This window comes from Misgurnus anguillicaudatus, chromosome 17, assembly GCF_027580225.2.
Source record: "Misgurnus anguillicaudatus chromosome 17, ASM2758022v2, whole genome shotgun sequence".
Taxonomy (NCBI): domain Eukaryota; kingdom Metazoa; phylum Chordata; class Actinopteri; order Cypriniformes; family Cobitidae; genus Misgurnus; species Misgurnus anguillicaudatus.
The window spans coordinates 7,672,941-7,690,962 of NC_073353.2; the positions used below are offsets into that span (position 1 = coordinate 7,672,941).

General features: G+C 38.5%; 1 protein-coding gene across 3 annotated transcripts in view; it reads left to right on the forward strand.

Annotated features, from left to right (window-relative positions):
- LOC129452573 (E3 SUMO-protein ligase RanBP2) overlaps nucleotides 1–17,251 on the forward strand; it is a 51,193-nt gene extending 33,942 nt beyond the window's left edge. For 2 of the 3 annotated variants that reach the window (XM_055216553.2, XM_073854905.1), the window contains 10 exons: nucleotides 1,338–1,415; nucleotides 2,060–2,224; nucleotides 2,786–2,863; nucleotides 10,947–11,119; nucleotides 11,213–11,375; nucleotides 11,557–11,643; nucleotides 11,888–12,033; nucleotides 15,489–15,762; nucleotides 15,857–16,191; nucleotides 16,543–17,251. In XM_055216553.2, the coding sequence (XP_055072528.2) occupies nucleotides 1,338–1,415; nucleotides 2,060–2,224; nucleotides 2,786–2,863; nucleotides 10,947–11,119; nucleotides 11,213–11,375; nucleotides 11,557–11,643; nucleotides 11,888–12,033; nucleotides 15,489–15,762; nucleotides 15,857–16,191; nucleotides 16,543–16,848 (1,805 nt within the window). In that variant the 3' untranslated portion in view covers nucleotides 16,849–17,251. The remainder of the gene's footprint in view (nucleotides 1–1,337; nucleotides 1,416–2,059; nucleotides 2,225–2,785; nucleotides 2,864–10,946; nucleotides 11,120–11,212; nucleotides 11,376–11,556; nucleotides 11,644–11,887; nucleotides 12,034–15,488; nucleotides 15,763–15,856; nucleotides 16,192–16,542) is intronic. The other variant, XM_055216555.2, reaches the window with a different exon arrangement.
- The last annotated feature ends 771 nt before the right edge of the window (nucleotides 17,252–18,022 follow it).

Genomic DNA, 18,022 nt, shown 5'->3' on the forward strand with positions numbered 1-18,022 from the left:
TAATAAAGAATATTTTGAATGACTTTGTTTAACAGGGTGTTGCTTTTTTTAAATGCAAGTTATAAACGACTTAGACTCATAATGATTTTAGATTGATAACGGACTTCGTCCTGACCAAAACGCCATAGTACACGCACAAGCTGCGCATGAAACACAGAATCGCAATGCAGCGATGCAGATTCGATTTTATATAGGTCTTTTTAATGGGACACGCGATATATCATTACAGCCCTAATGGAGACTTATCTTTTAAAAATCTGCCATAAACCCTATTCGGACGGGATTCGTTTTACAGGGGGACCTCTGAGAAAATCGTGCTTCTCAGAGGTCCTCTGTGTTTTTAATCCCGTCCGAATCGGCCATGTCTGTGTTTTTCTCTGACGACCTCCGCAAAAATTCCAGAGCAATTTACCTCCTGTTTTTCGACGAACTCAGAGGTCCTCTGAGAAATTTAATCCCGTCCGGATGCAAATGTCTGTGTTTGCCCGCAATATCTTTTGAAAACGCGGTTCATTTCGTGTTTTGGCCAACGTGATCTGCTGTAAGGTCTTAGTAATGCTTGTATATTGTATTTCCTGAGTCCCATTCAGATATGAATGTTTTTTCGCATTCGGCAAAATAATTAAATCAAGACGAGCTGAATATCATACACTGTTAAGACTAAACACTGTAATATCATTAACATTATAAGAAACTCAGTTCAAAGTTGTTCAACTCCAGAATGGTAATGTTAATTAATAAAGATAATAAATTGTTATTAATCATTACTTCTTCATTTCTTTGGGTTTATTATAAGCAGACAGTTATATAAAATACGTAAACTAACGTTACTTTAGTAGGATTTGTATATTTTATTTTGATTTGTTAAAATTAAATTAATAAATTACATGTTCTGTCATAATTTTACATATAAAGCAAAATATTTAACATTACAAACACGCGTATCAAGAGCACGTGCTACTGCAACGCCCAAAGGCATGAAACAGACACTCCCATCTCTGGAATAGCCTGCATCATTTTAATCCCGTCCGAATCGGTACATAAAATCACAGACGTCCTGGGGGACACGCTGAAACTCAAACGCCGTTTGGAAAACTAATCCCGTCCGAATAGTGCTATAGTATATCTCAGACATTAAGAGTGTCGTAATATTTGACAGTTTTCTCACATTTGTAAACCGTCTGATCTCACAAGTGTCCTAAACCTTCAGGCCTCATTAATATTTTAACATACAGTAATGTTTATTTAAACGACTCTAAACAAAACATGCTTTTCCCACCTGTTGTGGTAAGTTAGTAATCTCATTGGTATCTTTAACACAAACAATTATCTTTTAGGTTTGGATTTTAGGCTTTTCAAACATAATCCAATGGCATTTTGGACCTGCACATCAGCCACCCAGTTTGATGCTCAAGGTATTTCAGGTCACAGTGACTGGCATGACCCAGGACCTGACGTGATAACCTGAACATTAGCCCAGAGCGCTCAAAATGTTTGCATGAGTGAAACTAGCTAACCTTCTGTTGTTTGTGACTGGAATGTACTATAAAGTGACTTCCTATTTTAAAACGGGATGCCAACGTGTCATCGGAAGAGTAGATCTTGTTATCTTGGTTGTTATGGTTCAGAGTGCATAGCAACAGTGCTGCAGGTGTCTTATAGGTGACTGCTGAGGTGTGCAGACTGTGTTGATGTCAGATTAAGGCATTTTTGTTTACAGTCAATATAATGTATTTTGACTATAAACAAAAATGCCTTAATTTGACATTAACTGCATTTATTTTAGATCATGGTACAGTGAGCTTTTTAAAACGTATGTGTAAGTGTTAGATAACAGTACTCTGGTCCTCTGTAGCACAATTCACTCTTCTGCATATTCAGATTTAACAAATTCATGAGACAGAGGGGTGATAATAAGGTTTGTGAACTGTGTGTGTTTCTAACAGAGGGCATGAGAGTGTTTGCATGTGTGTTGAACTAATGGATTTGTTGCCGTGTGAATCTCTAATGCAGGGCTGGTGTTGTGATGACTGAAATAAAACTGCTGTTTGTCCTGTAGTTTCTCCTCAGACCCCTCAGGACGTCTGCGATGATGTCCAGATCATATTTGAGCTAAAGCCCACAAAAGAACAGGCTGAACTGGCTGCCAGACTCATGCTTCCTACAACCTTTTTCTGTTACAAAAATCAGCCAGGATATGTCAGCGATGAAGATGGTGATGATGGTAAGAACCTTTTATCTACAGTTTATTGGGTCTGCACATACAACTTTTTTTGCTGGCTGTTTTTTGGCTGATATTTAGCATTATTCAGTCCAAGACAAAAACTTTTATTAGCAAGAAGGTCCCCGGTGCAACCCCTGGCAAGGTCAGGTTTTGCATGTGCTCCCTGTGTCAGCATGGGGTTACTCCAGGTACTCCGGTTTCCCCCCACAGGCCAAAAACATGCAAGTTAGGTGATACCAAATAGTCCCTCCCCGAAGCTGTGTATGGATTAACTTGTGTGGACCAATTTGTGTATGGATTAACCAGCTATTGCCATGAATATAGCCATAGATGCTGGAATGGTGTAAAGAAAGAAAGAAACGCATTTATTACATTTTGTAATAATGTTCTTCCACTTTCTTGAGATGATATGAAGATTTCAGTCAAGTGACTCTACACTTTTGACCGCTGCTGTATAACTTCGATTGCACAACAGGCATCAGAAGTCATCTGTACATTCCAGCTGTTTATGTCAAGCGTTTTTCATGACAATTGCCTTCAGCTGCGTTCTCTGATTTTTAGATGAAACTTTTGAAAGCGCCGTAAGGAGTCTGAGAGGAAAACTGTATCCTGCTGGAGCCGAAGGAACTTCTGATCAAGGTGAATCACATTACTCGGACTGAAGCTCTATGTTTAGTTGTGAACCCCTGTATTTGTAGCTATCCATTTTGTTTTTGATGTAAGAGTGGGCGCTGCTGTTTTTGAACTTGAATGTCAAGAGTGTGCGCTTTAAACCTATCGTTTGTTCCTGGGATGCTGATCATTTAGCCATCAAAACACATAAAATACATCATTTTACAAATTTCCGCAGGACAAAGAACCTCAGAAAGCATGGATTGTTAAAATGAAGAAGGGACATATGACCTAATTTTGAGATAAGACCAGCGCATGTGGTAAGCAGGGCCGGATTAACATAAGGGCTAGGTGGGGCTGAAGCCCCAGGGACCGCGGGATTAAGGGGCCCGTGATTGGCTGGAGGAAATGAGATTGTCAAGTCATAGGTGGTTGATTTGTGTATAATAAAATAACAAGAAGTTATTGGTAAATGTGCCTGACTAAAATATAATTCACCGCCCAATTGTAGGGATGCACCAAAATGAAAATTCTTGGCCGAAACCGAAAAAGAGGAAACCAAGGCCGAAAAACCGAACCGAAACACCGAAATAAATCATTATGCCAATTATTAGTTAAAATGCGTTTATGGCTATCGCTGTGTGCTTTACTAGGGGTGTGTGACGGATCACAAAACTCACCGTTCGAATCACATCACTGTTTTTGAGGCACAGATCAGGGCTGCGTTCCCCGAAACCTTCTTAGCTCTACGTCGTTCTTAAGTTGTACCTTAAGCTGTACCTTATCGTTAAAACGTGTTTCCCGAAACGTTCTTAGTTACGTATCCCTTCTGTAAGTCATTCGTTCGGAAGGTTGGTCTGGAGCACTCTTAGCTATACCTTATCCCACTTGACTCCGCTAGGATAAAAGCTTACATTGCAGTCTATATAACTACATATTTGTAAAAAAAAAAGTTGCAATACACTCCGCGTTCAATTAGGCAAATATTTTAATATTTAAAGAATAAAACATTCACACAATTAGACATCATTACACTGATGGTTGTTAGATTTTTTTATTTTGTTTCCCAAAGGAACATCAGCTTCAAACTATTAAATGCTACAGATTTTAAAAAATATTTTGGGTGGAGCAGTTGGTAAAAATATGGCAGTTATACCGCGAATTTCACTATTTCATATGTGCATTTCATATCCGTTAAATCTTTAGTCTACCCGGCTAGTATTTTAGCTGCAAATAAATAAATCAGGTAAAAATCGCATGCCACGGGAGCACATTCATCACAAAATCATAATTGTTGATTTTTCTAATTATGATTATTAATGTTAATTCAACTTTGCGTCAAAGTTTCTTTTTGTTTTATAACTTTGAAGCAACTACATTCAAAATAAACTGCTCCACTTGATTACTGCTTGTATAGTCTCCTAAGGTCAACAAATTTTCCACATAAAAACTAATTAAAGCTAAAATCTAAAGCAATCATACTATATATGTATATAGGCTATTATAGAATAATTTTTTTTATATGTTATATTTGAGGTAGACAGACAGGCTCCAGAAATGCGTCCATAAGCTTTATTTGCATTGTAAACGCGCTGCTTGCGCATACAGTGTCCAAGCACAATAAACGCGTGAACTAATGAACAACAACAGTTTGTTTTTATATAGTTTAAGTGTAATGCACAGTCAAGCCAGGTGACTTGCACGACCATTCTTATTCCCTTGTGCAACGCACTTATTGGGAACCCCTAATATAAATTATCCTTTCAAGTGAAGGCATAGCGAATGCAATGGAGCAGTTTATGCATGATGCGTTTGGAAATGAAGTTGCGGGTTTTGCACGGGTTTAATATAAAATAAAATATACTATAAGGTATATAAGGTTGAATTTAGTTGTTTGCAATTTGAAATGTTTTTACAAGATATTCCTAATAAATTTAACTTGAAATATTTCTGAAATGTTTCTTTAATAAAGAACACCGCTATCTCATAAAGCAGCAAAACCTATTACATAAAGTGAATAATTGATTGTCGAGCAATCGATATCAACCTATTCAGCACCATCGCCGTGGACAGCACCTGGTAATGTCGTACGTAAGAAAGTATACCTTAAGAATCCCGCTTAAGGTACAATTCGGGAAACACGCCTAGAAAAGGTATAACTGTAGTTAATGTTTAACTTAGGGGCCTTAGCGCGCTAAGAGACAACGTTATCGGGAAACGCAGCCCAGATTATTTTTCAGATCAGCAAAAAGGGGGTGGGGAAAATCTAATAACAAATAAAGAAATTGCAAACATTTATAAAAAAGAACAAAGTTGCACATTTATAAGGGCTAACATTAGCATTAGGTACAGAAATTGAATTAAATGAGTGATAACACTGTCTCTGTATAAATTACATTTTTAGAGCAACAGAAGTGATTTTCTCTGTCTTGGGTTGTTTGATTAACATTAATGACACAGACTTAAGTAGGTTAATCGAGGTTACTGTCTCTTTAAATAAGCAGAGACTGGTTTCTGACTGTAATCTATACATACACTTAAGACTAGGGCTGTCAATAGATTAAAAAAATTAATCTAGATTAATCGCATGATTTCATGAGTTAACTGCGATTAATCGCAAATTAACCGCACATTTTTATCCATTCTAAATTTACCCTAATTTAACACTTTTCAGGTTTTTAATATTCTAATCATATATACATATATAGATGCTTTATGCAAATGTATGTTAACAACAGCCTGTTTACATTTTAACAGAATCACCAGCCATTGTTTTGTATATGAATTTTCCTTTCAGAAGATTTTTCTTTCTCCATTTTTGTTTGCTGCTGCATCATTTGTGACCTGTGCTGGCAAGTTGAGTCGGAATTAGCAAATTAAAAAAAAATAGTTGTTCATATTTTGACATTCTCTATTAAAACATAGAACAATGCATGATTTGTTGAAATATAACAAAATATGACAGAACTACACGTGTTTGAAGTTGAAAGAGTCAAATTACCACAAACATTTCCACATCCATACATTATATTACCACATCAATACCTTAAAATCACTGGTAAAACTAATAGATTTAGCACACACAAAGCAAAAACATCATCAATGTATGTTCAACTTTTTTTCCTTTTGTTTGATTGACATTGAGACAGACTGCTTAAAATCTAAGTGATCTAATATAATGTTACACATCAGATAGTTTTACCCAACAGTTAACCAAACATTTACTTAAAACATAACAGATTATAGAGCCTACCTGCGTGAATTCTTATCAAAACAGATATTTGTAAAACTTCAATTTTGTGAAGATGTCTATATATCCGGCTCGCGCGTCTGTGTGCACGCGCTTCAGATGTCAGTCAGTCAGACTCAGCCTGAGGGGATCGCTTTTGAGTCTTGTCGCTCTTAATAACTCTTTAACATTAATCAGGTACCGAACTTTATCTCTCTTAATGACTATTTTAACATCAAGCAAGTCCTGCAGTCTATTTTCTAAGTCATGCACAAAAGCGAAACCAAAATGAATTGAGACGCATTTTTGTATTAGATTAAGCATTAGGAGGACGGTAACGTTACACCTCTCAGACGTATAAATAAAGATCATATCAGATGTCCAACGAGCATTTAGAGCATTGGATTTGGTAGACGATTTGCTTAATGTTCTTATTTCTATGAAAACCTTTTACTCATTTAGAGAGAGTCACATTTGTCTGCGTCTCTGTTCATTCAACTATGGGCTGGACCAAGGGTCAAACAGAAATTGCGCTTTGCGTTAATCTCCGTTAATAAAATTAGTGGCGTTAAAATGAATTTGCGTTAACGCGTTATTAACGCGTTAATTTTGACAGCCCTACTTAAGACATAAACAAATGTTTTATTAGAAAAAGAATACTGTGGAGATAATTTTGTTTATGTGTGTCCTGTCAATAATAGAAAGATTTTATGTTCGCATCTCACTTATGTGTGCACTATTGAGGGCACTTAAACCCGCGCGCGCACACAGAGACCGAGGGCGGATCCCAAACAGCACAGCATAAAAACGTTACGTTGTTTTTTATTGCTTTATTAGGCAAATGTTAAAGGTATAGCGGAAGATTTTCCCGAATTATTTAAAAGAACCGCCCCTCGATATTTTTTAAAAAAATGCACACGCAACACTCTCCCTCCCTCCTCCCAAGAGGGAACGCCTGTTAAACGCGTGCACGAGACAGAGACAGAGAGAGAGCATGCAGGAGCTCAGTTCTTCTCTTCGCTCTGTTTACAAGTTTCTGTCGGCATGTTTACCGTGTCTGTGCGGTTCGTGACTTGTGCCAGGGCTAGCATCGCTAATCATAGCTTACATCAACTTTTACTAGCAGTGATTTTAAATGGATTCTCCAAATAGCATGACAAAATGTACCTTTCCAGTAGAAACTTCGCGTGGGAAGCCCAACCTGTCCTATTAGCTTACGCCAGCGTGTGAAATAGTCTCCCATAAACATTCTGGTCTTGTTTCTTTCTTTATAGTCCTTTCTCTTCTTGTCATACAATTCGTAGACACTTTTTCTCTTGCAACCCTCAGACATTTTGAAAAAAAAAACACAGCGAGAACGCGAGCTTCAATGAATGGTTGAAACCGTAGCTCAACACACATACACGCGAAAGTGCGCATGTGCAGCAAGCGAACCTAGAGGCGAGCACATACGACAGTTATAAGTCAACATATAATCAGAATGATTGACATCTGGGATGACCAATAGTCTTGATGATCCACCCGGAAAACGAAAATCTTCCGCTATACCTTTAATGGACTACAACAGTATGAGACACATTTGTGCGACTCTCTCTTAAGTTTACACACCAAGAGTTCTGATCTTAAAGAGCCAGTAACATGACAATTTTAAGCGTCCTATCACTGTTTATAAGTCCCGGATAACAGGTTTAAATGCATGCAAGGTCAAAAAACACTGTAATTTTCTCAAAAAATAAATTTAAAATTACAGCATTTCTCAGAGATCCACAAACGATTTGTGTGAAGCTGTATAACGACTCAGTCTGCCTAAACCCCACCTTTCAGTAGCCTACCCTGCTCTGATTGGTCAACTGACAAGAGCCTTCGCACAGATCAGAGATCAGTGGCACAGACCAACAATAGTGCAACATGATTACCTAGTGGTAACATGATTTACTGAGAAGACATTATCAACATCAATATACATCATTCATCATTAATCTAAGCAATAAAAAAGACGATACTAACAATTTTACACTCATTTAAGCATTTATGTAAACTAACCGGGTCATAGCAACACCGTAAGTGCAGCGCCGCTTGCTATCGTGACTCTGACAGTATATAGAGTTTAAACAACGATATCATACATCATTAATCCAAGCAATAAAAATTTTTTAAACCCATTTAAGCAAGTATGTAGCTATAATCATACTTACAGGTTGTGGTTAGGAGATGCATGTTGTTCCAAATAAAGTGGGTACTGAACCATCTTTCATTGCCAAACGTCTAAATCCCTCCGTTAAAAATTTATTTTAACCACTGATTCTTAACAGCCAGCCACGTTTAGTATATCCCTCCTTGAAAAAGACTCCTTTTGTAGTGAAAACAACACAAACTGAAAACACAGCATGATTTGATGTTTACACACCAACTAGCCAGTGGCAGAGTGGCAATCGGGAGAGTTGGGGGTTTTCCCGGTGGGCCGGTAGTGTTTTAAGGCCGCGAGGGCCGATCTGATAATAGTCGTGCTTTCAGTCTTTAGTCATGCACTCCGGCCACACTAAAAATGATTTATCATATATTTAATATGCTTCAGCGCTCAAAATGTATCTGGCCGCACAGCTCTCTCTATCAAGCCCGTCTCCCCTGGAGTTCCATCAGCCAATCAAAAAAAAAAAAGAAAGAGGCTACACACAATAGCCAATCAGAAAATAGCGATTTACTTCTAATAACTAAACCGGCTTTACTGGTGAAACACGCATACAAGATGAACATTCATTTGATTAATTTCTAAATAACATCTCATACATTATTATTCATTACGCAATTTTATACTGTATTCATTCATAGATATTAAACTGTGCCTGTGAAGATGACTCGTATAATACCCAGATGAGTGTTATTTGCTTTTACTCCAAAACATTATAACAAAAACCTTAACCTTGCAGGCACTACTTTCATCGTAGTTGTATTGGAGTAAAGTTTGTTCTTCCATACAAGAATGTCTAACTTTAGTTACGACTCAATGCAGTAATGGTAATACAACAATGTGTATGATGAGTCTTGTGGTATAACTGCCGACCAATCAAAATGCAGGGGGAGGAGATCCTGCTCCACCCTGTATCTGCATCCAACCCTGCCCCCTGGATGTTGTGTTCTGACGTGAGGCGCTGCTGTCGGTATCAGCGATACTCAAAATTCTGGTATTGAAATCGGATGGGTAATGCAAAAGTGGTATTGGTGCAGTCATAACACACGTGTAATAAAAATGACAACCACCCAATTGAATTACAAAGCTTTATTTAATCACAGCATCCTGTGATAGCTCTTTTTTAGTACAACAGGGAACTACACTAACCTTTTCCACTGGTGGCACTTGCGCTACCAACTTTTTCAGTTACTGGCGCAAAATATGATTTGGTCGCACATATTTTTTTCAAGTTATATTAAGGCGCTCTGGTTAATAATGAACAATAATGAAACTGTATTGCATACAGATATGCTTTTTATTTTACTTGTCATCTTTTAAACCACATGCCGCCTTGTTTTCTTGAACGTTGCAGTCAGTGTTTCCCACAGATCTGAAATTTACTTGGTGGTGGTAACCGGTAAAAAGGGCAATCATTACCCACTGACAAATAATGGTCTACTATACATGTGACGAAGAACTAATAATGTGTGACACAACACAATACTTTGATTTATTGAAAATTAATATTAATTTCACATTATATTTCATTAATCTAAACACTCCAAACTTTCTTTGCCATTAACAAAGCTGACACTCTTTGTCAAAGCACCACGAAAACACTTACTGTTTTTGCACTGATATATGAAGCAATTAGACCCCTTTTATCAAACTCAATATAATACAATACTATGTATAGTATATTAATAGACAGTGCAGGTCTATAGATTATAAATGTGACTGATGTTATGACTGATGTTATAATGGTAATAATTTCTATTAAATAGGCACTTTTACTGCTTCTGCTCTATCTTTCTATTTCTCTCTTGCCGATTTAAAAAGCTTAATCCACTTATTATTTCAATAATATTATTCCACTTATTTTATTTTCAAATCTACTTGCTGTCCCGGTGACAAACTTTACATTGCTTTGCTCGTTTAGTGCAATGGGCTTGACATTAGCACTGCTTTTTTGCTGCAATCTGTGCAAACTTAATATGGATATGGTTTTAGAAAATATATGGTTTATTAATAATAAGATTATTAAAAACATGTGAGAAAGAAAACGCAGCGCGTGGTCGTAACAAGAACCATCGCCATAGAAACCGAAGGCACGCTAAACTGCACTCGAGCTTTAGCGCAGTAACGCTCATGGCCGTTTTCCGATCGACTCGGGTTATAAACTCAATATTAATCAGACTTGGGACCCAAAGTAATTAAACTAGGACCTAACCGGACCCGACAGACCATTTAAAATATAAACCCGGAACCATACGGGTCCCGCGTCCTCAGTGAAGAAAGACCTCTGCTCAAGTTCAGAAACATGGAAGACACTGCGCTTGCGTAGCGTCGCACCCAATTCATTGAGAAACAGCTGAGCACGCAAACGCACACTGATGGGGAGAGACACGACGTGCTTTCACGCAAAATGAAGCCAACGTGTTGGAGGCTCAGAGCACGTTATAAAACATATTCTTATAATCCACATTTCTGTTTTAATAAATGCTCATAGTAAATCATAGCATATTGTCTAAAACATTAGGTAGCACATTTGCGACCCATTAAAAATTAGGGTCGCAACGGCAGTCCAAAAGGTCGCATATGCGACCATTTTGGTCGCAGTGTAGCTCCCTGTACAATGTTTAGCTGACTGTACGTCATGTTGGTAATAGACTTTATAAAGAATGGATTGATTCTGTTTTTTTTTTGTATAGACTCTGACTGCACCCTTGTGTGGGAGAAAAAAGCGACTCCAGAGGAGGAGGAGAGAGCACGACAGCTTCTGCTGCCACCGGCCTTCCTGTGTGGAGTCGGCAGCGACTCAGAACCGGAGGCCGACAAACATGAAGACTTTATCACTGAGATCCAGAAACTGCAGCAGCTTCACGTAACATGAAGCACGTAATCTGATTTGCTCTGTACCGTCGTTTCATGCCTCAGTAAAGCATGTTAATGGATGCATGTCTGGATTTCTTTACAGGTCAAGCAAAACCCTTCCCATGATGCTGCGGTTCTTTGCATTGATGATGTCAGAACCGATCGCAGTGAACCAGAGCAGACGATCACATCGACCTCTGATGCCAGCTGCCCCATCGACCTCTCCAGCAAAAGGAGCACCGAGCAAGACTCCGGCACAGGATCAAGTGAGCACCGCACTTTCACCCACAAATATCTTTCTTATCGACATTTAAACCAGGGCTGGCAGCTCTTGCTCCTGGAGATTGACTGTCCTGTAGAGTTCAGCATCAACCTTAACACGTAATCGTGTTTAGTGGATGAGCACTCGGTCTGATGAATTTGTGTTTCTCTTCTGTAATTCAACAGCGGCTCCCTTCAGCTTTGCATCTGTCGGCGGATTTTCATTTGCAGACTTGGCAAAAGGTTCAGGCGATTTTGCTTTTGGTAAAAAAGGTGAGAAGTGCTTATAAACCATCGTTTCATACAGCAGAGGAGTATTGAACCGAGAACAGCTGATATGAATGATTTTACACCTCATGGGACACTGAATGTTTGTTCAGCAAGCAGCCAGTAAACAAAGAAAATATGCTTGTCACCTTTATAGTATGCTGCATTACTATATTAGGAAACTGTCTATATAAAGATTACATTGTGTCATCTCAGTCCAGTACAGTAATGTAAGAACTTGCTTCTGTAGATGAACAATTTTCCTGGGCGAATGCGGGAGCTGCAGTATTTGGGGGAGCTCCAGAGCGAGATACAGCACACAATGAAGAGCACAGCGATGAAGAAGAGCCTAAAAGTGATGAGATCCACTTTGAGCCGATTGTTTCTTTGCCAGAGGTATCCACAGTGTTTTGTTGTTCAAGCTTGTAGAGATGTTTGGGATCACATGGATTTAAATGGTCGCATGGCACATGCAATGCTCCAGACTTTAAAGGACAAGTTCGGTATTTTACACTTAAAGCCCTGTTTTCAGATTGTTTATGATGAAATAGAACGGTTTTGACTGAAATTTCGACATATGCGGCTGCCCCGAGAATTTTAGGCTGTTTGTGTTTCACCTCACATCTCTACAATGGGTTTAATGGTGCACTGGAACAATCCTTCCTAAGGCTATGTTTACATTAATGCGTTTATCCTTTAAAACGCGTTACTTTTGCTACGTTTACCCTTTCATCTACACTACATCACCGTTTTCGACCCTCATAAACGGATTTGTTCGCAAACGCTGAAGACCCTGTTTTAGTTTGAGAACTCAGACGTTGCTCTGAGTGTAAATGAACGTAGACGGAGTCTTATGTAAACGAGCAGCTGATGTTAACGTGACAGCGCATCATTTTCAAAGTAAAAATGATTTTATTCATGTAAATGTTGGTTTGCAACGGAGGTTTTGCCAAAAATAGTAAACATCTACCAACCAGCTATTATAAACACTATATCAGATTGTTTAAACATGTATCCTTATAGATAATGTCTGTTTTATATTAATGTTTAAGTATTGTTGGGTTTAATGTGTTTGTTTTGTTTAAATTTAGTTCGCTTACGAAAGATAGACTGTAATTTTAAACGCCATATGGGCGTTGCAAAGGCCAATATGAAGGGAGAATTGTAATGGGTCAGACATTATTTTCCAGTTTAATGTAAGTTTTGTTTGCTACTTTAAAATGAATTTCGTTTCAGATAATTTGTCTCTTAATTTTAATCGATGTTTTGTTGATAAGTTTTGTGAATATAAATTAATAAAAACAATAAACTCAACGTCATAAATATATAATGCTCGTTTAGGCGCTTGCGCTTTTAGCTATTTGTGTGTTGCTAGCGAAGGACGTGCACGGACCTCGCACTTTTAAAAATTAATGCAATAAGCATTTCTGTAGGCTTAAGCAATACTTCACCTCTATGTTTGATTGAAGTTTGCATTTGCTGAAATTTATTTTTGTTTCAAGTTCGCTACTGTTTAGTACTGTTCACTTGAATGCTTTCTTTTTAAATCATAAAGACCTTTCTGTTTAGTTACAAAATCAATATTAACCTATTAATCATATTAATATGTTGTAGGGGGGAGATAGAACAGTATAAGACTTTCCCAAACACATTTTTATAGGTTCAAAAATAGTGTCTGTTATAGTTGCCAGCAAAGGACCCAGGTATGACTTTTTGTCAATATCGCACACCCCTAGGCTGCATAAACGCGCAAAGGTAAGCTATTATTAGAGTAATAAGTTATTTTACACTTTTATGCGCATGCCCAGTTACGTGATTGGTCATATTTCATGCGTGTATGGTGGTGTATAGTGTGGATGAAGATTCTTTTTAAAATGCCAGTATAAACGAGGATCGTTTTCATTTTAAAATGGCCTAAAATGCATTAAACTTTCGTTTACAAAGACGTGAAACTCACCGAGTGGTCAGGGTTGTTCACTGATATGCTCACACAAAAATCGCTGCAAAAGATGCTTTCCAACGGCTGTTTTAGCATTCGTTGTTAACGTGTGGACCTATTTTTCCAAACGCCTCACACGTGTACATTCTTCCGCTTAGAGCTTGAATAATAGACACTCCAGCCCAGGTGGTGGCGCTAATCGGCCAATGCCAATTGCAAGAATAGAAACAAAGTTCCCGGCGCTGAGTAATACCGTACCTCACAGCACATCTAATACAAGTCAATGGAGTTGGCAAAAACTACGATAAAACCTGTTGGAATGCATATTTTGCAGCGATTTTTGTAGCTGTGTTAAAAAATTTAGCAAGGTGCTCGTCAGGCTGCACAGAGCTAGGCACAGGCTACGGATAGCCTACGTTGTAGCTACGGCGTAGAACTTACGTACGACTATAAATCGTCTTAAAAAGTCTTAACTCTTTCCCTGCCAGCATTTTTTTTTTAAAAAGTTGCCAGCCAGCGCCAGCATTTTTTATGATTTAAATTTACATTTTTTTTTTAAATACATAAACATACAATATATCAAATTAAAGAACAGACCCAGGAGGAGGGTGTTTTAAGCTATGAAACAGGAGGTATTAAAGGGATAGTTCATCCAAAGGTGAAAATTCCGTCATAAGCACACCATTGACTTCCCTAGTAGAAAAAACAAATATGATGGAAGTCAATGGTTACAATCAGCTGTGTGCTTACCTTACCATCATTTACCAAAATATCTAAACTTTGTGTTTATCAAGAAAAGAAATTCATACAGGTTCAGAAAAACATGAGAATGAGAAAATGATGACAGAAGTTTCATTTTTGGGTGAACTATCCCTTTAGATACAAAGACCTGTTATATGTCAAAAGATAAAGACAATTTTGATTCCTAATGTCATGACCCCTTTAAAATAACAGTGCCCAGTTATTGTTTGTCACCTCTATGCTGCCATTTTGTTACATGTCCAGACTAATAAGAGCGGAGTAGACGGAAGCATTTGACGCGTGTCAGAGGCAAACTCCGCTTCTTGTGGGAGGGGCAAGTGCTATGCGGTTGTCTGTTTGCAAGATGACTGATGTTGATTGTGCATTTATCGAGAGAGTTACCAGTTTGTATCTGGTAACCTTACTATAGGGGAAAATAAACAGCGTGGGTCGATAAACGTCACGTGACTCAAAAGTGAATTGTGTGTTACAACTTACCAGGTTGCCCAATGTCCTCACTGACACTATTCCAAGCGAGGTCCTTTTTATTCCTGTCTCTATAGAAACAAGAAGTAGTCATATAGCTCTGGGTGACTGCCTACGGACAATATCAAGCGTTCCTTCAGGTTGAATGAGTGACTCTGGGCGGGGCTGCCTCCACAGCAGCAAGCAGGCTCCTGATTGGTTAACGCGACGCGGAATTTCACGCATTTGCCACGGCAACACTCAAATTGCGCCAGTTGGTCGAACTAGATGCGCAAATTAGGCAGAATCGCATCTACCGTGCTGCGCTAAACTTCCACACATGCGTCAAGTCTCTGCTTGAGATTGAATCACTCACGCTTGATGCCTCTACCGCGGCTGGTCTGAACGCAGCATTAGCAAACAAATAATACAAATTATTACAATCACTTTTAAAGTGCTTTAATTGTATATAAAATAAACTTTGAGGTGCGTATCAAAGTTTAGGAGTTGGCCAAAAAACACGCTGATAATAATCCTGAAGCTTGAGTAATCCAATAGGAAAATGTTTTAACCCTGTCTTTACCTGTATGTCAAACTGTGATTCTTTCACAAAAACATTGTAATAGCATGTGGAAAGACTTGAAGCACTGCATTGAAGCTGTGAGCTGCGAGAGAGCTGAAACAATGTTTCTTTTGACTCCTCTAGGTGGAGGTGAAGTCTGGTGAAGAGGATGAGGAGATCCTGTTTAAAGGAAGGACCAAACTTTTCCGCTGGGATCGCGATCTGAGCCAGTGGAAGGAGCGTGGAGTGGGAGACCTCAAAATCCTCTTCCATCCAGTAAAAAAGTGCTACCGTGTACTTATGAGACGAGATCAGGTCTTTAAAGTGTGTGCCAACCACACCATTACCACGAACATCGAGCTGAAGCCCATGAACACCTCGGCCAATGCGCTGGTGTGGACGGCCACAGACTTCACAGGTATAAAAGATGCAAGAAAATGTTTCATCTGCTCGTTGGTCTTGTTTGCCAGCTGATCGTGTCATGCGTGTGTTTTTGTAATCCTCACAAACAGAGGGAGATGCTAAAGTTGAGCAGCTCGCAGCCAAGTTCAAGACTCCAGAACTGGCCGAGACCTTCAGACGGACGTTTACGGACTGCCAGAGTCGCATGTCGCAGGCGGACTCCTCTCAGATGTCCGTAGCCGCGGGACATTCGAGAGACGACAACCCTGTGGTTTTCTTCAGCATCGCTGTAGACGACGAGCCGGTCGGACGGATCACGATGGAGCTTTTCTCTCACATTGTTCCTAAAACGGCAGAGAACTTCCGAGCTCTGTGCACTGGGGAAAAGGGCTTCGGTTACCGTGACTCAGTTTTCCACCGGATCGTTCCTGACTTCATGTGTCAGGTAAAGATATACTGTGACTTTCAATACATGCAACCCTTTACAATGCCACTAAATCAATCTTCACTCTGCGTGACTAAATTATGTCTAATGTTAGCCACTGACTAATAAATACAAAATAACAAAACTAGAAAGGTTCCCTGTATAATGCAAAATTTTCTCGTCCTCATCCACATCACAACAAATATCTTGTGCACAACTGACTTGATGATGTGGAGGTTGAACAAAGTGTATTTGTATATCAGTTTGGTGAATAACTTAAAAGATTTATTAGCCATTGTATTGCTAAGGTATCTGCAGACGGGTTGATGGATACAAAAGTGTTTCATCTACTGTTCCTCTTCTTTCTTTCAGGGCGGTGACATCACCAACCAGGATGGATCGGGAGGAAAATCAATCTACGGAAATAAGTTTGAAGATGAAAACTTTGAAGTGAGGCATACAGGTCCAGGTCTGCTGTCTATGGCCAATCGTGGAAGAGATACCAACAGCTCTCAGTTCTTTATTACCCTGAAAAAAGCAGAGCACTTAGACTTTAAGCATGTCGCGTTTGGCTTTGTCAAAGATGGCATGGATGTGGTTAAACGGATGGGAGAACTTGGCACAAAGGAAGGCAAACCCAGTAAAAAGATCACTATTACAGAGTGTGGACAATTGTAAGCTTTTTTACATTCATGTTTGGCATATTGAGATAAAAAAGATTTTTTTTCATTTCTAAACTGTTGTTTAAGAGTGAGTGGATTTGTATATGTAGTGTTTTTATGTACAACCTTGTTTCATTGTTCATGTACCAATAAGATTGGGGCACTAGGACCCAGTGGAGTTCAGCAATACAGTTTTGTTCAAAAAAGTACTGAATTGTAATACCTGCTGTTAACTTGCCGTGTTAATGTTAGGCTCCTCAAAACTTGATGCTTTTTTTAAAATCAAGTTTTTTTTTTTTTTGCTCTACATGGACCCTGTGTGTAGTCCTCATTTTCTTTGTTTCCCCGATGGTTCCTCTGAAGCTACTTTATTTTTTGCACTTGCATCAAATAAACATTTGGCATTTTGCATTTCACAATTTCTTTAAAGTGTGCAGGTATGTAGGAGAAACTGAACACTGGTGATATATACTGGACCTTGTTGTTGTAGTGGTAGTCAAATTTGACACATTGTTCCATTTATACAAACTGTCGACAGTAAATGATTCAGCAGTTGATCGATTAAAGCAAATCTTTTTAATAATAGTAGTAAATCAGTTGCCATCTCACATCTTATATACTTCAGTGTCACTGTTTTCACTTGAAATATCACATATACTGAATAACAGCACAATCGCAAATGTGATTATTAATCTATGGGGCAGTTTTCTGGACAGGGATTAGACTAGTCCTAGGCTAAAATAAAAGGGCTGTCCAAACTGAAAACAACTTGCACTGACATATCTTAAAATACATCAGTGTCCTTTGTTTTTCTTCAAAATACACACAAGTAATGTTTTAGAAAGGAATGTCTATTAAATCTAGTTATATTTCCTAATTAAACTAAGGCCTAGTCCTGGCTTAAGATAATCTCTGTCTGGGAAACCACCCCTAGAAGTTGTTAATAAACATATAACAAATGTTCAAAAATGTTAAAACTGAGACAAATTTTACTTGGCCAAAAAAAAATTCTATGGCAGAGGGTCTCAAACTCCAGAGGGCAAAGGCCTCCCAAAAAAGCATAACAAAAGAGTGTTTCAAAAGCAACAGGGGCCCCCGTCTACTTAAACACACATTATCCATCTCAATGACATTGATGGCATAATCTGTATAATAATAATAATATATACTTTATTATCCTGATGTGTGGG